Consider the following 24,238-nt stretch of genomic DNA (forward strand, 5'->3'; position numbering starts at 1 on the left):
ACTCCACTCTATTCTCCAAAGGCTGTGAGCTGCCTTCACCAATCCAAACCACATCCTTTTTCAGAGCATACAATAGGGCCAGCTAGGAAAGGGGCGAGAAGAGCGATCGCCCAAGCCCCTCCTGAACTATAAGGCCACATGCACTCAACATAGCTGGCTGCCTTTCGGGCATGTTGGGCTCAGCCCAATACCAACCACAAAGCACCTTGTACCCACTAGTTTAAAGGGGTTTTCCACATTCCGTAAAGCCCCCTGTCTGCAGCACCCCACAACTAAAGCCTAGGGTTGTGTGGAAGAGGCCCTTGTCCCCCTGAATATGGGAACAAGGTGGTTGACTTTTGGGGTACCCAAGCCCCTCCTGCCCCCAAGCATCCACCCCCCTTTCATGGGCTGGCTTGCTGTGTGTTTGGCTAGGGTTTTGTTACTGTGTGGGAGGGGCACAATATTTTTTTAGTTTGGGGTGGTATTTTTCACGTGGGGGTTCACATTTTAAGCCTTACCACACCCAAGTGGCCTGGTATGTATGGGGGGGGGGGGGCAGGCTATTTTTTGTTTGGGGTTAAAATCTTGCAGCTGCAATGTAGATTTGTAAGTTTTCTCTAAAGCCATACATCTTTAAAGCAGCATTTCGTATACATGCTACAGATGCATCACTTTACAGGCAGAGTAAGCCCTCCCAAGTTACTAGCTTTTAAGCAATTTTGCATTTTTAAAGGCACTTCTTGTTTTTTGGGGTTGTCCAAATTGGTGTCATTGATATATGCCCCTCAGGGTGGGACCTGGGCCCCCATACCCATTTTAAGGCCAATGACTAGAATATAAGTCAACCAAGTGGGGACTAGCAACATTAACAAGTCAGTTCCCATAGACTGTTATGGTATTTGTTGTATAACTTTTGCCCATTTTAGGCTCTTTGTTTGCCCCCCTGGACAGGGGGCTGTTTGTCCCATCTGTAATTTTGTAGCATTCTGGATGATTTGCTTAATTTTGGACAGGGGTGGCTTATTTTGTGCTAGCTGCATTTGGGTTGTTCTGGACATGCTCAGAGAGTGTGTTTTTTGGGTTAGTAATTTATGGACATCCTTAACAGGTGTACCCACTTTGAAGTTCTGTCTCTACATTGGGTAATCTTGCATTTTGTGTGTTTCATGGACTGTGCATGTGTTTTCAATTGCCTCAATAGCACACAAAAAAGCTTGCAGATAGCGTTCTTTACCTTGCCCTGAAAAGAGGCAAGATTGCTTGATGGTGTGTGTGTGTGTCTGTGTGTGTGTCAATAGAGTACATTTGGGTGTCCTTATACAGTTTGTAATACATGTATTTTCTCTTTGTATTTTGTTTATGTCTTTGCAAAACAGATGTGTTTTTAGACCAATTATTTTTTACTTTTGTTTATTTTTTGTTTGTTTTTTCACTGAAATATTTTTGTTGTCAGTGTTTGTTGTTTGTAGGTTGTTAGTTTCACTTCGATTTAATTGCCTATGCTGCATTATGTTGCAAAATCTTCCTCAAGATGTTGTGACTAATAAATGTTTAAATCCTTAAGAGACTGTCCATTTGTGGGCACAGTCCTTTTAACTCCTGTTCATTTCCTCTGCAAAATGGTCAGACCTCAAAACCATATTCTGTTAGTGTCTCAAATTAACATACATGTGTTTTTTGCTTCCCTGGCTCTTTCCAAGTCCTGTTTTGTTAACCGATAAAATCTGTAGCAAATTTTTATGTTTTATGTGTTTTGTTAATAATTTGTTTTGCAGATGCATGCTTAATCCAAGTAATGCATTTTAACCCCCTAAACAATTTTCATGCAACAGATTTCACAGTTGCAGCTTAACTAGGCTGATTGGCATGGCAAAACAAAAAAAGGTGTGATTTGTCTAAAAGCTACTTTCCTGGTGCCTTCATGGTAGCATATGCATGGATTGTGCGTATGTTGCCATGGATAGGCACCAGGAAAGTAAAATTACAGAGAGGTAAGCATTCCTTTATTCCATTTTAGTGCAGTGGTTCTCAACCTCAGTCCTCAAGTACCCCTGGCAGGACATGTTTTGGGAATTTATCTTCGCTAAAATAGCTGTCCAAAATACCAAGCCATTGACTGTGATTTAAAGCACCTGTGTAAGATGAAGGTAAACCTGCAAACACGGCCTGTTGGGGGTACTTGAGGACAGGGTTGAGAACCACTGATTTAGAGCACTGAGCTAAAATCTAGCTCAAGACAATCCTATTCTAATTGTGGGCATTTGAGGGAAACAAAGTGAGTGTTAGAACCCCTGCTTGTCTTTTTTTAGGTTGGGCTTTGTGTCCCTTTTCTGAAAATTGCCTTCACTTCCTGTCACATAGCCAAACAGGAAGTGAGGGTAAAACCCTACCAATGTCTTTCCTTGGGGCCACACAGGTAAATCTTACTAGCGTCCCCATTAGGCAAATTGCACTCTAGCACTTTGTTGTGTATACCCCAAATTATTAGGTATTTTGGGGTTTATTAAAGGCAAATCCACTCTGCAATACAAGTGTACTGTCTGTTCTGAGGGGAAGAACTGGTGATTTTATCATCCAATATAGAAGCAAAGATGCTGTTTTTTTATTTTCCTTCCATGCCCCCCCCCCCCCTCGGATCTCCAGCAACTGCACTTCCAAGTGCACTTGTAGTGCAAAGTGGATTTGCCTTTAGTAAATAAACCTCAAATTCCAAGATACCTAATAATTTGGGGTGTACACAGCAAAATGCTTGAGTGCAATTTACCTAATGGGGAAACTATTTAGATTGACCTGTGTGTCCCATGAAAAGACATTGGTAGGGTTTTACCCTCACTTCCTGTTTGGCTATGTGACAGGAAGTGAATACATTTGAAGGAGAAACTGGCAAAATTTGGGAGGTGTCTTCACCCTATCAGGAGTGTAGATGTCCCCAAAAACTGAAAAGACTTCTAATCCCTCTGCACTCTATCCCCAAGAAAAAATAAGAAAGGATTTTGTTTTGGTTAACTTTGCAAAGACTCATTCCTAAGTTCAACTGTGATTCATGTCAATGGCCCATTTAGACCTTGTTTAATAGAAAACACCAGTTGCCTTATACTATAAACATTTGTTAGTCCAGTCCTGGAAATCTGCTTTACTATTAATCTCCAAAAAAATTGGGTTACTGCCACTAGATGCGCCAAATGCATCAAGATGCGCGACCGCTGTGTATGTGAGATGCACAACTGCTGTGTGCACGGAGGTATGTACCCCTGGTACATATCTGGTTCCCGGAAGCGGTGGCCAGCACACAGGAATGACATCATGCTCCTCCAAGAAGTTGCTTGTACTACTGCTAATTTCTTCCCACCACCATGTCCCGCTCACTGTTCTCTGAGGAAGAGATGATCCTTATTTGCAAATTAAGATCATTTTTTATTCATTTTTACATGGGGTGGTGTTTGTGTGGGTCATGTGTGTCTAAATGATTTGGCCTCAAAACACACACCTACTTCCTGTGTACAGATTCACTTCCGGGCCAATGTATATTGCTTCCTGCTTCAGTGTGCGTGTATATATAGATCTATCTATCTATCTATCTATCTATCTATCTATCTATCTATCTATCTATCTATCTATCTATCTATCTATCTATATTTATATATATATATATATATATATATATATATATATATATATATGTAGGTTCTTGTGTCCACCAGCAGAGAGAAGTTGGGTAGATGCCACACTCCCAATTCTAGCCATAATAATGGTCTAGAACAGGGTTTTCATATCATTATGCCTAGTCATGTCTGTGAATATCAGAGTTTTACAATGCCTCATGGGATGTGTAGTTCCCCAACAGCTGGAGAGTTGTAGTTTGAAGATTCCTGATCACTCTAGCATGTCTTGAAAAAAGATGTTTTTTCGTGTGCCTTGTATAATGCCCAAGAAATATCGTTTGGAAAATACAAGTGGGTCATGGCACATCTACATTCCAGATTTGGCACTTAAGATGGTCATGCATTATGCAATCTGATTGGCCAATCTCTGTACAACTCGATACTTAGGCAAAATAGGTAATAGGAAGACGCACTTGAACAATTAATTCAAATTATAGGAAATCAAACAGGCTCTAGCACTAAATCTAATTTATGTAAGATCTAACTAATTGCAGTGTATGGTCACCTTTAAAGATCAAGATCTGAAAATATTAATTTATTGGGTTTAGAAACACTTCTCTGTTCTTTGTAATGTATTGAAAGATTTGGGTAAAAAAAGAAAAAAACACATTTCAAAGATACATTAGAAGTGACAGGAATGAGATTAGCATCAAAAGGGTTAGCTAACTGAGAACACCTACTAATTGCCTAACAAGACACATCCAATTAGATGAAATTACCAATTGTATTGGGCGTGCGCTATTATCAATGAGAAAACCGCAGTTACCCTAGCGCCAGTTGCAGTTTACATATGCAGGTATTTATTATTGCTATTTGCGCTTCTATGTGCGCCGGTTCGCACGTTCAATTAATGACTTTTCCGGCGCACCAATTAATGTATGAACTGGTGCAGTGCCTTCTTCTTAGTAAATCACTCCCAAGGTCTTGAACTTTCTGAGTTTTATCTCATGTTGCTGTGAGTACCTGCTGATGATACGTGGTAGCAGAAACTGGTTTCTAGTGGAGGCATTATTCACAAAAAGACTTTTTGACCATTTTATATAAATGCCACGTACACATGACCGGTTTTTCCGTCAGAATAAACTCTGATGGGTTTTTCTGACGGAGTTCCGACAGAGATCCGCTGAAACGGACTTGCGTACACACGATCACACCAAAGTCCGATCGTTTAGAACGCGGTGACGTACAACACGTACAACGGGACTAGAAAAAGGAAGTTAAATAGCCAGTAGCCAATAGCTGCGTCATTTTTGGTCAGTCGGAATAGCATACAGACGAACGGTTTTCCCGATAGGAATTGATTTCGTCGGAAAGATTTAAAACATGTTCTATTTCTAGGTCCATCAGAATTTTCGAAAGAAAAAGTAGCCCACACACGATCAGAATATCCGATGAAATGATTCCGTTGGATCTTTTCTACCGGAAAGTCCTGTCGTGTGTACGCGGCATTAGTGTTGAAGATTGGCTTGTCCACGTGTGGAGGTGCTGGAGTTCACAATTTTGACACGTTGTCAAGTGTGTGGAGATCACTTCAAAGTGTGGAAATTGAAAGCTCAGTTTGGGGGAGTGGGATCACACAAGTTCACTATTTTTGAACACTGTATATCACATGCAATTTTGGTTAAAGATTGTTCATCGCTTACAGATTGGTCTGGTCTGTGTATGAGCCATCCATAAATTTCGATTATTGTTTCTTAAATTTTGTATCAAAAATGTTAGTGTTGTCTGCATTACCTAGTTATAGTATATAATTTTTAGTCCAAGCACAGATTTGTTTTGATGATAAAACTCAAACTCAAACTCAACTAAAATGTTTTACCATGTAAGTAAAAATATTATTCAGAATTTTTATGGTTCACATATTCTTCAGAAAAAAAAACCCAATATATCCAGGAAGGTGACACCCATAGGCGTGCACAGGGGGTGTGCCAGGTGTGCCAGGTGTGCCAGGGCACACCCTAAAAACCCTGTGTGCATTAGCATTATCACACTGTGTGCCAGCGGGAGATGGGAAATATCTCCCTCTGCCCAGTTCTGCCATTAATGAAGTGCTACCGTACTTCTTTCACTGTGCCAGCTCTTCCATAAGTGTGTCTGTGTATGTATATATATATATATATATATATATATATATATATATATATATACACGCATATGTGTTTGAGCTTTGGGGTGCACACCCTAACATAATAGGCTGCGCACACCTATGGTGACACCACTACTCACACCCTGCTACATTAGATTACATTTTTCTGTCTGCCTGCGGCATACTCATTGTGATATGAATGAGCCTCATCATAAAGGTGAGGCTTTCTCTGTCTATGAATGACAATGCTATGCAATGCAAATAAATGATTGGCTCACAGCGTTCGGAGCTCTCAGCTTGATATATGTATACAAAAGATTATAAGCGTTTATAAAAAAATACATATTTATTTTTAGTAAATATAGTAGCAATATTTAAAAACAAAATGAATGATCTCTGAATGAATAACCAAGGGATGAGTTTTTCATTTGTATAGAGTTCTCCATTTAACCAACGGTAGCTATACATTTCCACATTACCCCCTATTAAAGCTAATGAAAAGTGCAAAACAATTTGTTGCTTAGAGCAGCCTAAGTTGTCACATGACTGCTGTCCTTTGGTCTGCTGCACAAAATGGGCAATTCCTATAGCCTTAAAACTAGAAGTTTTTTTTGTGCACATTAAAAATAAACTAGACCAAATATGTTTTTGTTTCCTTTTGGTATTTAGAAGTATGTTTCCTATGCGCAGTCACGTTTTTATCTTCTGCGTAGCTTAAGGGCTCCTGTAGAATGAAATTATGATTTGTAAATGAATATACAATGTGTGTATCTTATATAACCCAGCACAGCATGTTCTCCCTGTCCCTTGCCTGGAGGGCTCATGCTCTGCTACAATAGACCCCTTGATGGATATAGCAATAGATGTTCTCTCATATTTTTTATTTCAGCAGCCTTATTTTTACTGACGTTTTTGTCAAATTTCAGTGGGGCAAGTAAACAGGTCATGTCACAGTGCCTTGCCCGCAGGCAATGGAAAAAGGGCAAGGCAGGAACTTTGGTTCGTTGGTCACTGTCTGATCAATACATGCTAATGAGAAGAGTGATATTAAACATGACAGTTTTCTCTCGTTATAGAGAAAGAGAGGCACCACAATGTCCTGCACTCTGACCACGTTAGCATATCTTTGCACAACGTGACCCGTTTCACATCTTCCAGAGGAAATACTAAAGTACTGGATCACTGATGATGGCCAAGCTTGGAACAAAGATATGCCGATTTACTGCATGTGCTTCAGGGAAGCAGATGTACTTATGCATTCATTTCAATATCTATGAAATGTTACAGAAGATTCACATTATTTATTGAAGCCAATGTCTTTTCTTTGGCTGCCTGGTAATCAGCAATTGGATGCATTTTCTTTTGTTACCATTCATATTGAGCAAGGGTCTCCAAACTTTCTAAAGAAAGGATCAGTTTATTGTCCTTCAGACTTTGGGGGGGGGGGGGGGGGCAAACTGTGGCCAGGTGGAGTAGCAAATGTCCCAGCATCAGTGGGAGTAAAAATGCTTCAGTCTTAGTGGTCACATGGGAATAAAAAAAATTATATAGTGCCTGTGGTCAGTAGGAGGAGGAATATTACCCCATCATTAGTATTAGTGGGAGGAATAGTGATACATTGTTGGTGTCAGTTGGAGGAATAGTGCCGCATCATTGGTGTCAATGGGGGCAATAGTGCCCCATTGTTGGTATCAAAGGGAAGAAAAGTGCCCCATCATGGATGTCACTGGGAGAAATTATGCCCCATTATTGGTGTCAGTGAAAGGAATAGTGACCCACTAATGTATAAGAGGAGTGGGAAGAATTGTGGTTTCAGTGGAAAAAATGATGCCTCATCGTTGGAGGAATAATGCTCTATATTAGTGGGAGAAATGGCGCCCCAAAGGAAGCATAAATGCAAGCAAAGGGCTACATCTGGCCCATGGGCTCCAGTTTGGAAACCACTGATACATGGGAATCTTATTGGTCTAAGGTAGAATGGACTATCTGCAATACCAAATTTCACCAGCAGGTGGGACTGCAGGCTGAAACTACATGCAGCTTTAAGTGACAAGCAGCATGGGCTTTGGGCTTAATGGAGGGAGGAGGGAGGGGGGGGGGGGTGTTACTCCAGTTTTGAAAGCAGTTTTTAAAAAAAGGTTTACATTAACTGTTAAGGCTGTTTTTAAAATAAATGACAAAATGTAAATCAACTATAATTAATGCAGGCTTTCTGAAATTATGCTTTTTTGTCAAAGGACCCTAAACAGCTTTGACGTGTCCATAATGATGTAGTTGGTGCCCACTCAGATTTCTGTACGTGATGAGTCATCTCATGGCCCCGCATTATAATTTGGACCTCCAGAAGTCTCCTTTGATACAGAAAATATGTGAAAGACCTTTACAGTACATAACAGTATATGTAGTTCAGATTCCAATCAGGCTCGGGGCTCCAGATATAACCATACATCCTTTAACCAAGGTTGTTCTGCCAGTATTTCCTAATAGTTTACTTAGCCTAGTCCTTCCTGACTGAGAGCAGGCACCACGCAACGTCATACCCCCTGTCTTCTCTGTCTGCATGCTGGCAAGGTGGCAAATAACAGGTGGCTGATAGAAACAAGCTTAGTAAGGCCCCTTTCACATGGGCTTTCCAATCGGTCCGCCTGTCAGTTTTGCAGGTGGACCTGATTGGACCCTCTATTCACTCCTATGGAGTCAGTGGTGAAATGTCCTCTGACACCCGCCACTATCTGATCCGATCCTGTCCATGAAATCCAGACAGATGGTGACCCTACTTTCCATCCGTCTGGCGGATCGGATGGGATCGCATGAAAACGGACAGGTCCGTCTCTGCACAGTGAGCAGAGATGGACCCGTCATCCTCTTGCTATGGGGGGAATCAGCGGAGCGACCACCCGTGTGAAAAGACCCTTACTTTGTAAATGATATTAACAAATATAATTGTGCGCTTACCTTTCTATTCCATTTAATTTATGGCGATGCTTCCTAGACATGAGTAGTCCACCTCCCCAGGCAGCCTGTACCGATAAAAAGAATACATGTCAAGTGACAGTAACTGACAAGAAGACTGGCTTTCGGACTGACAATTAAATAGAACAATGTGTGTTCTGTACTCACATCCACGTGAAGCCAAAGGTTGTACTTCTCACATATGTCTGCAATTTCATCGATGGGGTCAAACGCTCCGTATACTGTTGTCCCAGCTGTAGCATTGACATAAAGTGGGACATGTCCCTATAATATACACAGTGATGTAAGTATACATGTACTGTAATTGCTATATTAACCCTGTAAAAAAAAAATATTTAACAATATACTGTATATGTCCTGAAGCTAGTGCTAAAGATCTATGTACATAAAGTAAAAAAAGGAAGGACCCCTGCACAAATGTTGCAAGCACCACTGAATGCATCTATAAAACATACAACGTTTTTTATTGCAACAAATGTGTAGCAAATAAACAGCAAAAAAAAAAAAAAAAAAGAATAACAGTCAAAAGAAGATACTATTTAGGTTGCATTTACACGAACGTGTTCTGGTAAAGGGCTTTATCGTGTGTTTCAGCAACCCGTGGTAATGCATATAACATGTATTAGTGTGTTGCAGTGCCATTCATATTGAATAGCACCGTAATGCACTAAGAAAACGCATCTGCGTTGTGTTACAAAAGAAGGGTCACGTTTGATATTGGCGTGTTAAGGTGCGTTTGCAAGCCAATTATTTAAATGGGCTTCCATAATCCAACACATGTTAAAGCACTGATAAGAAGTTAATAGGTCCAAAGACACAAACTGCAATAGCGCCCTTCATAGAGGAATAACCCCCCCCCCCCCACCTCTATAGGTTAACTCAGATGCCAGATAGATCTTACTTCTTACCACTTTTGTGTCCCCATGATTGCTTTACTTGACTGCTGATTTCTTTATGATTCTCTTTACTGGCTGTTCAGATTTACTTACACTTTTGTAAGTGGCTGTAAAGTCAGAAGGTTTTTAATCTTAGTGCATTCTATGCATTAAGATAAAAAGCCTTCTGTGTGCAGCAGCCCCCCTCAGCCCCTCTAATACTTACCTGAGGTCCACCTAGATCCAACTACGTTGCAGGAGTGTCTCAGTTGCCCAAGACTCCCCTACTCATTGGCAGAGACAGCAGCGCGGCGCCATTGGCTCCCACTGCTGTCAATCAAAGTCAGTCAGCCAAAGAGGAGAGAAAGGGGGCTGGACCGGGCTGTGGTTCCGTGTCTGAATGGACACAGGGAGTTGTGGCTCGGCTCGGGGGCCCCCATAACAAGCTGCTTGCTGTGGGGGCACTCAACAGGAGTAAGGGGCCAGGAGCACCGAAGAGGGACCCAAGAAGAGGAGGATTGGGGCTGCTCTGTGCTAAAAAAAAAAAATGAGACTTTTGTACCACTTTAAGGTAAAAAATCTTCTGCATTTATAACCACTTTTTTGTACCGATTTGTTTTTATCGAGAGAGCTTACTCCCTACGTTTTGATACCATCACCACCTCTGGAGTCATGTAGGCTTTAGAGAAAACAAATAACTATCTAGAGGGAGGAATGGACCGTCATCTATGAATTGTCTTATTAGTACAGCATATCTGAATGCCAAAGCAAAATAGAGTGGGTGCAGTTAGGTATTAGACACCAGAATAGCCAGTATGGTTGTACATTTCACTTTACAGCTGAGTGGGCAATCCACAATATGTAGGTATAATGTATTTTTTATGCATTCTCTACTTTATCTATAAAGAGGCTACTTAATAAAAATTGTTAACAAAAAATGAACAGAAGAGTGAAAAATAACAGTTTTCCATATCAGCCAGTCAGATTTCACCTTTTATGTTATGGAATTCTGAGTGATTACTGAGGGGAACAGTTCTTTTTATGCTCATTTATTTCTCTTTTTATAAAAGGAGAAGCCCCAGATGTATCCCCCCCCCCCCACTCTACCTCCAGTCCATGTGTAAAGTCACTGATTTCACTACAAGTAAGCTTTTACTAATTCTACCAACCTTTTGTTTAGCTTCAAGGATTTTGGCTTCCAAGTCAGCAGGAATGATCTTTCCTCTGTAATTATAGCAGAAATTGTCAGGTGTGAAATGAAACAGACACACAGAACATCAGCTGCAGAAAATGCTATTTAATAGGGCTTTTTATACAGGCCATTAGTGATGTGACACATGGCAGTGTGATGTCCCTCCCTCACTACAATAAGGAATATTTCATCTCTTAAATACATTTAAAGGGCTAAATAATTTCAGAACAAATACTAGAGGCTGTAGTCTTTAAAGTAATGTGAACTCTCACCTTGTAAAACAAACCAATCAATTTAAAATAGAAATGAAAGGCAAAACATTTGTGTATACATATAAAAAACCATTATAAATACATTTTCCCCCCTTTTTTATAAGTAATCATAAATCCTCTGTTCTCAGCTGAATAAGGAGCTCAAAGAGCTGGGGGAGGAGAAACAGCAGCACACTGGTCTTCCCAGTGAAAGGCTGTGCAGGGTGGGGGCGTGTCATCACAAATCTAATGATTGGAGAAAAGCAGGTTGAGTTGCCAGCACAGCCAGAAATCTGACTACACTGTGCTCTCATGCCTAGTGTATTCAGTTTTTAACCACTTGATGCCAGCACTATAGCCAAAAGACAGCTACAGCGCGGGCTTAAATTGCCGGGAGGGAGTACATGGAGGTCCTCCCGTGCTCGCGCCGCCCGCGCGCCCCCTGGAACGTGGCTGATCACAGGTCAGAGTAAAGGGCTGATCCTGGCCCTTTACCACATGATCAGCTGTCAGCCAATGACAGCTGATCACATAATATAAACAGAAGCTGGTAATCAGTGCTCTACGCCCCAAGCCCATCCTTTTTTGAAGCCTATTAGAGCCTCTGGATCTAATAACGTGCTTAAAAAACAAAACATTGCAATTCATGTGTCTGGTACCCCACAAGTAGATTAGGGGGCCGGATGCATGGATTAGGGGGCAGCTCCCCTGCGCCCTGCATTACAGGCCGCCACTGGAAGTAACATGGTAGGCTGAGTTAGCCCTGGCTTCTTATATGCTGAATATTTTAACAGTGAGAACTTTCTGGCATAATTCTGTTTCTTTCCACTTGAGTGTTTAAGCATCCCTTGCTGCATTCTGAGTAATTTAAAATGAAATATTTAGCCGGTTGAGAGGACCATAATGGCCACAGAAAGTTGACAGACACGGGAGCTCAAGCATGGTTCCTAAGAACTATAAGAAACAGTATAACTCTAAAATATATACTAAAACCTAAAATATCAGTATTGTGAGAAAAGTGAGTTGCAGTGCTCAAAAATACTCATACAAACCGTCTTAGTAATGCACCACAAAGAATCAAGGGGATATGAAGGTGGCCTTGAAGGCTCCTACCACTGAATAAAATTGTATTGTATACAAAATTTATTTTGTTACCTGTAAATAACAAGATACACAATAACCTAAGATTGAATTTGTGTTTTGTTTTTTGTTTTTTTATTTGAAATGCAATACATTTACCTATTCTGTCTGTTTGATATATTGCACTGAAACATTTGCTATCAAGACTCACTAGCACATCCTCTTGTAGCATAAATTTACAGTCCACCATTTAGGCCAGATTCACACCTCTCTGTTTTGGGGCACAAGTTTGTGAATCTGACCCTTATGTGTTATTTTTTTTTTAAAGCCAGTGGAGTGCAAAACACACCCAAAAACGTCCACCCGGTGCCTAAAAGAGTGCACACACATAAAGAGTGACACATAAAAACGTGCAGCGGGTGTTACACTGATCCTCCACTAGGGAAGGACCTTATCCTGATCCCCCGGGGCGTTAGGCTCCAGACAGGGACTGAATTAATTCACTTGGGTCCATCTGGCCGAAACCAGATGGAACCCCGTTCTCTGGAAGGTCTGCCGAAACAGACCCACCCAAGTACAAGGTGGGACTCCCCCGAAGGGAGACCTCATGAGAGAGGGCGAACCAAGCCAGAAGGCCTATGTCCACCCCCTCCCAAGACTTTCAGAGTAGGCCAGAGGACCCACACCCTACTCATCACACAGTGACAAACGTGTATACACATCAAACAAAAAAATACATGACAAACATGGGGATAAATAAAAAGAAAGTGGGGAGAAGGAAGTGGGAGAGTGAAAAGTGACCATTGTGTAATACAATGGCCGGCCCTCCGGCCAGGAATAAAAATTTCCCCTGGTCCTAGCCAAAAGGCTCGGCCCTAAAGGCAGGTGCGAAAAACGTGTGTTGTGGTGAAGTGACCATGGTGCCATAAATCAAGTGTGCCTGAACACTGTGACTGTACGGCACCCCTGAACTGCCACTTCAGGGGCACATTCACCACTGGCTTTTCGTGCAATCCTGAACACCAGCCCAGACCACAGCAACCCTCACCCCAGCCAGGAAGGCCTGAAGTTCTGGAAGCTTGGTGAGAGCCCTTTACCATCAAGCCTCATTGTCACTCCCATCCCTACCTAATTACATTTGGGAAATACTAACCGCTCCCCCGGTGGGAAAGAGGAGCCAGTGTTCTCTCCCGAAAAACTGACCGGAGCTAGAGCTACCCCTGTCTAGGCCAGAAGGCCAGGGACCCGACCCTTATGTGTTATGCTTTAAAAATAAAGCTTGTCATGAGAAAAACATGAAGGTTGCCACCGCTGACCTCTCTTGTTAAAAATGTATTTTGGCTGGCTATCATACTGGGGGAAGGTCAGAATAATAGCCATTAGCATTTTGGGAAGGAAACCAGTAATGGCAGTCTTTCTGGTTTACATTTACTCAGAAATCATTTTCAAAGTTGCTTACCTCTCATTGCATTTCACCATGATGACATTGTCTGTCCCAAATCCTAGTGCAGCTCCAGCTTTCTTCATAGAGTAGTGACTCTGGGATAAGAGAAATATTGTATATCAAGAAAGAGTGAAGCAGTCTAATTACCCAGAAAAGGTAAGGAATGGATCTTACTTCAGCAATTAAACTTAGAGGTAAAATTATTAAAATTTTAAGTTTACCTTTTTTTTGTGTGAAATTGCAATCACATAAAGGGTATGGCATTTGTATACAAACTGGATTTGGGTCTTACCCTAAGCATCCAAGTGCAACCACCACTCAAAGACTTAACCTCAAAGAGGTATTTGCCATCACTCTTGATTGTCTCCAGCAACCCTACCAGATATGTGTTATCTTATTCTACTTTTTTTTATTCCATAACTATACTCTTTGTTTTGCACTGACAGTACTATTTTTCACACTTTTTGAGAGATAAACAGATCCCACTTTAACAGTAGGGTATTATATTGTGAGTTTTTACAGTGACTACAAAGCTCATAAATAAGAAAAATAAATAACCCAAACCCAGCCTAGTCCTCCAATTATGGGTATATTTAAACAAGTCTAACTAATTTTGCATAATTTTTACAAATTTCAAGGCTTTAAACTGAGGTTGTCCCACACAAGTCATCACATGTTGGAGTATGTTCTCCTTATACCTAATACTTTTGGGAAAACAATGCAGTTAGTTTGAACTCACATGCTCTGAGGTAAAGATAATCAGTCTGGGGACAGCAGCCATTCCTTTGGTTTTTACTTCTGGGAAGTATTTGTAGCGAGCAGCCATGATACTGTACATGTTGGATATTGCACCTCCTAGAATAGGAGAGCATATAAATTGATACACATCAGAATGATAATCTACGCATATGCTGTATATTATTATTTATATTCTTATTAAATACTGTCATTACAAAGCATACTTTTAAAATAATCTCTAAATATAATTACCAGGTAGTTCCTGCAGTAAAGGCACATAGCTGGGATGGGTGTCATGGTAATGAGGAAAGTAAACATATTTAAACAATGCTTAGGATCTTGAGGGCACACATGCATTTATTTTGTTTATTTAAATTTTTTATCATGCTGCATTGTGTTTATTATGTATTTGATGTGGTTTCTTAGCGACTTTGCACCTGCCTTAGGCAAACACACTTTTATCACAAACAAATGCAAGATCAACTCTACTCAATTTCTGTAGCCATTGATGTGTCTTGTGTATCTGCACACAAAAGATTTACTTGCTTTAGAAGTGCAGGCAAGAGTAAAATATAATTTTGTGAACCACTAGCAAGTAAGCTAGGAGGAACACAAGAGCTAACATATAACCTAAAGAGGTCAGTATAAGATATATGCCTATGGGATTGCTAACTACATGCTTATAGTAAGCTCTGATTCCTACTGTATTAAACTGTATTGTAATTGTAATGTCTGCCCTTACAATTAAACTGTTGGGGCTATATTAATCCTGTATAATAATAATAATAAATAGTACTGCTACATACTTATAAGTAACACTAACATTGGACACTAATGCAAGTTAAAGTAACAATATACTTCTCTTTTTTACTCCATTTTGGTCTGTTAAATATATCTCTGAAAATGTTTTGTTATATCTGTTTGACAACTGAAAAAAAACATGTTCCTTGTGTTAGACTTTAAAGGGGTTGTAAAGTCTCATGATTTTTCACCTTAATGCATTCTATGCATTGAGGTCAAAAACCTTCTGTGCTGCAGCAGCCAACCAAAGAGCCCCCCCCCCCCCCCCATTGGCTCCCGCTGCTGTCAATCAAATACAGTGATACAGGAGCCAGGGGCGGGGCCGAGTCTTGCTGTTTGAGTCAATAGACTCGGGAGCGTGCCTGCATGAGTGCCCCCATGGAAATCGGCTCTCCGTGGGGGCACTCGGCAGGAGGGAGGAGCCAGGAGCACCACCAGTCCGTATGTTATTGAGATGAGGAGAGCGAGAGGGATTCTGTAGTTTAACAAAAGACAACAGGGCAGGGCTGACACCACTTCTTTCACTTTCAGTCCACAAAGAAAATAAGAGCTGTGTATTTCTGGCAGATCAACAGCTATCTCTCTGTACTTGCATGTTCTTTAAATGGATAAAATATGGGAAAGTGTGCAAGTCTTGCAAATGCTTTTATTTTTGCCCTGACACACTTTAAACAGCTACAGTATATATTTGGGAAGACTCTAGTCATACTTCCAATGTACATAAATAAGAAGATGGTAGTGCAACCAGTATAGGTTTATTTTTGCTTCTCATGTTCATAAAGAAAAACATTAAACCTGGGAAACTTTAAAAATTTTTTAAACTAGACCCCTATCTAAGAACAGGGGCCACAAGCTGTTTGCTACTACCGTTAGAAGTCAGATAACTCACCTCTATGTTCTCCTCTGAAAATGGTTTTACTTTGTTGCTAAAGAATATGTCAATGGGTTGCTGGATATCAGAAAGTCATCTGCATTACCACCCTTAGTTAACAAAATTTTAAGGATGAAGAGAGATATGGGACTTTACAGGTGCCAAAACACAACACAAATATAAAATATATTAATATTTTATTGAAAACATTAATTTAAAAATTTACATATTCTCATCATACAGTGTCCATATGATTATGGAGAAATGCAGTAACTCCAGCTCTACATGTTTTGCCATGCAATGGCTTCTTCAGGGGACTTATAACAAGTAATGCAATCTGTGAGCAGATGTCCCTATATACCCCCTCCACCTGGTGAATGTGGAGGGGGTATATAGGGACATCCACTCATGAATTTAGGCCGTGGCCTTGTCAGGGCTGGGCTCAGCCCTTCCTTCTCAGAGCTTTTGTCCTGACTGGATGTCATTTTGCTGATTTAATATGTTTTGCTAAACTGATAGATGGATGTCTGATCAGCTCCTTTTTGTATCTGTCTTAGGCAGGACAGATGCCATTTTAGCACTATGTTCCTGTGAGAATTGTTCCTGTTGTCAGCTTTGGAATTATGATTAATACAGTTAGGAATTCATACCAGCTTTCAGCAATTAGGGATCCACTATTGGTGAATATATCGGTAGGTAATGAATTTGGCTAGCAAAATCAGGTTAATTATTTTAACGCATTTGGTTTATACTAAAAATCTCCCTCTCAGTCAGGCTTTCTTTTGGAGTTCTATTGCCTTCCTTTGTGGTTTCACCAAATATATCTCTCTATGTGTCCTCCTGATGTTGGAGTCCATTTTTCATTTTAAGATATTCATCATTATTCAGGTAAGGGAAACCTTGGTTGGTTTACAGGCTCATGCATATGTGAGATAAGTCAGTTCTCTGTGGATTTGTAATGTATTACTTATATTGTTGTTTTGTTTGATATCAATTATTTGTTTGTCTAAATATATATTTTTAATTCATAGTGATTGCATATGCAGTACGTCTCCTAAAGAAACCATCGCATGGCGAAACATGTAGAGCTGGAGTTACTGCATTTCTCCATAATCGTATGGACAGACACTGTATGATGACAATATGTAAATTTTTTTTTTCCATTAAACGTAAGTTTATTGAACAATAAGAAAAAGTTTAGTGTACATGGTAAACACCAAAAATAACAGTACAATTCTCAAGATGTACAAATAAAGTCATGTACAGTATTATAACCCATGTCTTGCCTCATTTTTCCCATGGTATACATACAAAAGCTGATTATTGGTATCTTACTGAATTGGCCAGTCCTCGCATGTGTGGTGTGGGGGAGCTCTGGTCTCCGAAGTACCCCATTGCCTTATTTATTCTCATTTGCAGGTGTCAGGCGACTGAGCCCATTTGTCCCATATTTGGTCGTATTTGAGAGGGCAACCTCTATGTAGGTAAACCAGTTTTTAATAGGGTAATGTGTTGTTGACTTCCACCATCCAGTGTATGAACTCTGGAGGATTAGGCCTCATCCAAACTCTAGAAATTACTTTTCGTGCAGAAAAAAGTGTTTCATGTATAAATATCTTTTTGAATTTATTTATCTCCGGGTCTGGTAGAATTCCTAGAAGGCAGAGCTTAGGTTGTAGTGTTACAGGAGAGCCCATAGTGTCATGGAGGAAGCGCACCACTTGTGTCCAGAACGCCTGGATCTGGGGGCACTGCCACAGTAAATGGAAAAAGGTGCCGGTAGCTTGATTGCACATTGGGCACATAGTTGATTTGTTGCTCTTATATTTTGATAACCTGAGTGGCGTGAGGTATGCTCTATGAATTTGAAATATTTGAGTCAATCGGTCGGACAGTTTAGGGGACACTAATTTACATGTATCTAAAGCATCGCTCCATTCGTCATCTGCCAATGTGCCTACTTCTCCCTCCCACCTTGATTTCAGGGCGTAAGCCGATGTAGTTGCCTGCGGCAGCGTCAGCATTAGATAAAATTGGGAGATTCGTTTTTTCGGGTCTGGGCATTTCAGTGCCTCCATTAGTGGGACAATATGTAAATTTTTAAATTAATGTTTTCAATAAAATTTTAATATATTTTATATCTGTGTTGTGTTTTGGCATCCTTAAAATTTTGTTGCTAAAGACTAACCTTTCCTGTCTTTGATCTGTTATAACTTGGAGCACTAAGTGCCAGAGATTACCACTCCAGTGATCCACTACGCAAAAGGGTGCTGGCGTCTGGAATGCTCATCCAGAAAGCATGCTATCCATGTAGTGTGAGCATGCCGCACACCCACAGTTCACCGTGACATAATAGTAGTAAATGGCCTAAGCTTTGTCTCCTCCTAGGCCACACCTCCTGACAAGTTTTCTCCACCCAGGGGGATGTGGCAAAGCACGTCTAAGAGGAGCCAAAACTAAGTTTGTTTTCCACTATTATTTCCTGTCTTTGAGATTAATCTCTACCCACCTACTAGCTATCTGTCCGTTAAAAATGCATTATTGGTCAATAAAGGCTTTCTCATTGGACAGGTAGATGGCAGATGGGGATTGGCCTAAAAGCCATGCTAAAAGTGGTTTCACTCATTGAAAAAAAAGGACCTTTTTCTTCTAAAAGTTTAAGAGACCTGACAGGTAAATTTGCCTATAGGGATGATGCTGGGATGATCATTACGGTCCAAACATCTGCCTCTGAGGGGATGCTTTAGGAATGCTTTGGGAAGACCCTGTCTGTGTTTTTTGGCAACATGCCTTCCTGGCTGGCCTTTAATTAGAAGGTCCTGTGTAGCTGGTAAGCCTGCATTCTGCCCATACTAAGGTGGCGGTGTCACAGCTTGGATCTTTTAATGGTGATGGATGTCTACTGTATGCACAGATCTTTTTGAGTACTTATATTTTTATTTATATATTTACTTATATATTTATTTTTATTTGTATTTACCTTGTATTCTGATATTAATTGCAAGTGTTACATAATCATTTATGATTGTCATAATCACTATTATGAAGTAGCGCGACTCTTTTATGTTACATCTCTCTAGATGTCAGTGTGAGTGTTTTTACATTATTTATATCAAACCTTTCCAGTTCTTTTGAATTCATGCCTTTTAGCTTCCCTTTTATTACTCTTAGATTTTGTGCTTGAGAGCATTCCATGTGCAGTTGATATTGGAAATAAATTCCCCATTACTTTTCATGGCAATAAAGTCATCCACAAAACTTACCTGGGGAAAAAATGCCATCTCCATCCTTTCCAGACCAACCGATTATTTCTCTCATTTTCCTTAGTGTTATTTGTTCCATCAGGACGAAAACTGGAGCAATTTCATAGGTAAACCTTCATAGACAAAATACACAGAAAAGCCAGGTAAGATCTATATCATTTAATAAGAAAGTTCCTTATAAAGAACCTCTAAAAAAAAAGGAAAGGTCTTTGCTGCTGCATTTAAAAAAAACTGAAATGAAAAAAACATTTCTATTCATTTAAATTGAAAATAAATGATAATGTCATGGAAAATTCACAGAAAATGACAGTGTTTATCGGTGTATAACACGCACAGGCATATATCACACACCTTAACATTAAGAGGGAAGTTTCAGGAAAAAAACTTAAATTTTAAAATAAGGGACAGTGCCTATCAATGCAGCCTTATCAGTGCCTATCTGCAGCCTCACCAGTGCCTATCAATGCAGCCTGATCCATGAACATTTGCAGCCTCTAATATGCCCACTATTGCAGCCTGTTTAGTGCTCATTTGCAGCCTCTAACATGCCCATCATTCCAGCCTGTTTAGTGCCCACTTCCAGCCTCTAATGTGCCCATCGTTGCAGCCTGTTTAGTGTACATTTGCAGCCTCTAATATGCCCATTATTGCAGCCTGTTTAGTGTTCATCTGCAGCCTCTAGCATGCCCATAATTGCAGCCTGTTTAGTGCCCATCTGCAGCCTCTAATGTGCCTATTATTGCAGCCTGTTTAGTGCCAATCTGCAGCCTTTAACATGCCCATCATTGCAGCCTGTTTAGTGCCCATCTGCAGCATCTAATGTGCCCATTATTACAGGCTGTTTAGTACTAATTTGCAGCCTCTAACATGCCCATCATTGCAGCCTGTTTAGTGTCCATCTGCAGACTCGCCTTTGCCGATCATTGCAGCCTCGCCAGTGCTGGATTACACAGATCCGCAATCTCCCGTGTATCCGGTGCTTAGTCACTCACAGTCCCACCCGGCTCATATGATGGGCAGAACAGTGGTCGAATTCCGGGCCAAGGGGGTGGGACTGTGTGTGACTGAGCACCGGATACACAGGAGTGTAATCTAGTGGCGCTCATCCCCTCCTTCCACTCCGAGGCAGCAGGAATCGGCATATAACATGCACACATGATTTCCCCCTGATTTTCGGGGGGAAAAAGTACGTGTTATATGCCGATAAATACAGTAAATTGTCTTTATTCATCAGGGATGTCTGCAAACTCCTGTGTTGTTTGCTACTTATGTAGTTATATAGTTACATAGTTAGTCAGGTTGAAAAAAATACATAAGTTCATCTAGTTCAACCAATAGAAAAAATAAACACATAGAAAGCCTCCATATACACAATCCAATACAGTTGATCCAGAGGAAGGCAAAAAAACAATAAAGCTGGATCCAATTTGGTCAAAATTCCTTCCTGATCCCTCAGGAGGCAATTGGATATACCACAGAATAAACAATCCCTGGTGTTATTACCCATAAATGTTAACATTCTGTTATATTTTGTGCATTTATCAATGCATCCAGCTCTTTTTAGAAACAATCTACTGAGCAGATCAGAACTAGTTCTTCTTACTGTGAAGGAGCTTTTCTGAATGTGGAGGTTAAATCTCTTTTCCTCCAGATGTAAGACATGCCCCCTTGTCCTCTGTAATGACCTGAAAGTGAATAACTCTACACTAAGTTCACTATATGTACCACCTATGTATTTATGCATGGTGATCATATTCCCCTACTGCAATGATTGCAGCACAAACATTCACCAGTTACTGAACATCAATGTTGGTTGTGGGAAGACTTCACATATCAGTCAATACTTTTGTTCTATATGTGAAACATAGTAGCAAGGCAAAAACAAGTTACCTGCAGCCCTCCAGCTGCTCAGAAACTGCAAGTTCCAACAGTGTAGGGATTTAATAATATTAAAAAAATGTGAAGCCCATACTTTACCACGTCATTGTTCTGTGAAGTTATAAGCTTTCCTCATATCAATGTCAGCACTAGATGAGCTTTAAAACAAGGCATTACTAACCTCTGTAGCTGCATGCACAGTGGAGCCAGGGCCGGATTAACATAGGGGCTATTGGAGCTGCAGCTCCAGGCTCTTTACCTTAAGGCCCATTTAAAAAAAAAAAATCACTAAAAAAAAACAAAAAAAAAAACGATCCAATTCGAGGGTCGTGGTTAGGCGACCAGGGGTAGACCACATAGAGCCCATTTGGGGGGTAGGTAGCTGAAGACCTACTCAACCACTGGTCAAAATTTGGGGCTCCTAAAATCAATGGCTCCGGAGATACGGGGCTCCTTGTGTAACCTGTCAGAAGCTACATACAGAGCGGCCAGTTTAAATACAGGCTGACACACTCTGCAGCAGACTGAGAGGATGAGCAGTGCCTCTCCCCACTTCTTGTCAGAGGCACTGAGCTCATTGGACAGCTTGGAGCCTGCAGAGTTTGACAGGCAGCACCACCTGTCAAACTCGCCTATTGATTTCCATGGGGCCACTCTGCAACTGCAAGCCAAACTCGCTCGCAGTAGCAGAATAGTCCAACAATGTACAACTATCATTCAGCAATGTAAAAAAAGCATTGAGGCGGCAGTAGCACCTCATGAATGCCTGTCGGCTGCTGCTATACCACTCGTTGAAAAGCAATACACCACAGATCACTTTTAAGGGGGCAGTAAGCATTACCACAAATGTGAAAGAAACGTGAAACACATCATCCATTTCACACTCCCCACCAACCAGGTCACTCCCCAGCCACTTCCCATGTTAGCCACCTCCCTTCAACTTATTTCACAGGTGACCATTACCCAACCTGCAGATGACAGACCCTACTCCAAAAGATATCACTCCCAATTACTCCCCCCCACCTGCTAAAAAATATCCCCCCATGACCACCTCACACCCCCCTGCTGACAGACCTCTCTCCCCAGCCTGTCCCCATACACCCTCTCACCTGCTGACCTGTGGATGGGGGAATCACTCCCGCAGTGTTATTGTGTTCTGCCAGTGGAGAGCCTTCCAAACCCACAGATTACAATGATCAGTGTTGCTAACTATAGCTGGCAGCACTGATTGTTTTGGGAAAAACCCGACAGGCCGGTTGTACTCAAATCGATTAATAGATTGACTTGTGCACAACCAGCTAGCCCATACATAAATTGACTATGGCTGGTCTCTGCTTAATTGGCTTAATTTCAATTCATGTATGGCCCGCTTAACCACTACATAGTCCCTAAACATCCTTCCACAAACCTTTACATTTTTCCTTCCCAGATTCCTTCATCCTCCTCACCTGTACATAGTATCCACTGTCATACCCTCCACACTCCTCTCCTGTACATACTGCTTACTGTCATACCTTCCACATTCCTCTCCTATACATAGTGCCCACTGTCATACCCTCCACACTTTTCACCTATACATACTGCTCACTGTCATACCCTCCACACTCCTCTCCTGTACATACTGCCCACTGTCATACCCTCCACACTCCTCTCCTGTACATACTGCCCACTGTGATACCCTCCACACTCCTCTCCTGTGCATACTGCACCATAATACCCTCCACACTCCTTTCCTGTACATACTGCCAACTATCTTTCTCTCCACATTCCTCTCCTGTACATACTGCCCCCATCATACCCTCCACACTCCTCTCCTGTACATACTGCCCCCATCATACCCTCCACACTCCTCTCCTGTACATACTGCCCAATGGCATACCCTCCACACTTCTCTCCTGTACATAGTGCCTACTGTCAACCCTCCACACTCCTCTCCTGTACATAGTGCCCACTGTCATACCCTCCACACTCCTCTCCTGTACATAGTGACCACTGTTATACCCTCCACATTCTTCTCCCTCACCTGCACATACTTCCCACTTTTATACCATCCATACTCCTCCTTTATGCCTCTTACCCACAAAAACAGTTCTTTAAAATTATATTGAATATCCTCAATGTTACCAGCTTTAGAATGGGCACACTTTTGTTAGTTCAACTAAAGGAAATCTTCTCGGTCCTCATATTTGTTCTGCCCATTGTTAGTACTCATTTAATTTTGTGATTACTACTGTGATGTATAGAGGAACATAAGGGATGTCAGCTACTCTAAATATACCACTGGAAAAAAAAATGTCCCTGAAAATATTTTTGAAATGTTGGCAACTATGCACTTGGGCACTGCTCAAGGGCCACCGAGTCAGTAGGCGGCCCCATGATATTAAAGCGATAGTAAATTTCGCTAACATTACTACTTTTTGGAGGCCCTGAGGTAGGTTATACCATAATGTACTAGTATGCACAGCATATTAGCACATTAGGGTACACTTACCTGTCAAATTGAGCCCTTCAGTGCTGCGCTGTGATCAATCCGGTAGGTCCCGGGCGCTTCCATCTTCACCCGGTCTTCCTTCCAGGTTCTGTGCCTTTGTTCGCTTGCCTTGGCCGGGCTGTGTCGCTGTCACTTCCACGCATGCTCATGCGCATCCTCTCTCTCTCTCATCCTCCCTCCCTTCCCCCTCACCCCTCTCTCATCCCCTTTCTCTCTCTCTCATCCTCCCTCTCTTTATTTAATTTAATTTGCTATAACAAAAAATTTTTGCATTTTTAATTATTTTTTATTTTATTTTATTTTTTTATAAAAAACCCCACCATAATCCTCAGCACCAGGCCCATAATGTTCTTAATTCGGCCCTGAGTGGAGCAATTGATCCTCAAATTTCAAATCAGAAGCAATGAAGAAGTGGGGTGAGCTGAGCAGCTGAGTGAATGACTTCAAATACGTCAGTGCTTCATCTGTGAAATTAATTGCTCCACAGTGTCTGCATGTATTAAGGCCAGTGAGGGTCTGTTTGAAAGCTTATTTACTGCTCCTTAAGAATATGTAAATACTTTAATGTCCTCAGTCTGGTCAAAGTTACATTTCAAACTACCTGATGGTTTGTTATATCACTGATTCCAGTTCTGAGCATTTCTAAATAAT

General features: G+C 41.1%; 1 protein-coding gene across 3 annotated transcripts in view; it reads right to left on the bottom strand.

Moving 5' to 3' along the window:
- The window catches only part of LOC141147006 (glutamate decarboxylase 1), a 174,365-nt gene that overhangs the window by 21,542 nt on the left and 128,585 nt on the right, over window positions 1-24,238 (bottom strand). For all 3 annotated transcript variants that reach the window (XM_073633928.1, XM_073633929.1, XM_073633927.1), the window contains 6 exons: window positions 19,219-19,331; window positions 14,285-14,400; window positions 13,561-13,640; window positions 10,748-10,802; window positions 8,851-8,967; window positions 8,686-8,750 (listed from right to left, as the gene is read on the bottom strand). In XM_073633928.1, coding sequence (XP_073490029.1) covers window positions 8,686-8,750; window positions 8,851-8,967; window positions 10,748-10,802; window positions 13,561-13,640; window positions 14,285-14,400; window positions 19,219-19,331 — 546 coding nt within the window. The remainder of the gene's footprint in view (window positions 1-8,685; window positions 8,751-8,850; window positions 8,968-10,747; window positions 10,803-13,560; window positions 13,641-14,284; window positions 14,401-19,218; window positions 19,332-24,238) is intronic.

Source organism: Aquarana catesbeiana, linkage group LG06 (genome assembly GCF_042186555.1).
Source record: "Aquarana catesbeiana isolate 2022-GZ linkage group LG06, ASM4218655v1, whole genome shotgun sequence".
Taxonomy (NCBI): Eukaryota; Metazoa; Chordata; class Amphibia; order Anura; family Ranidae; genus Aquarana; species Aquarana catesbeiana.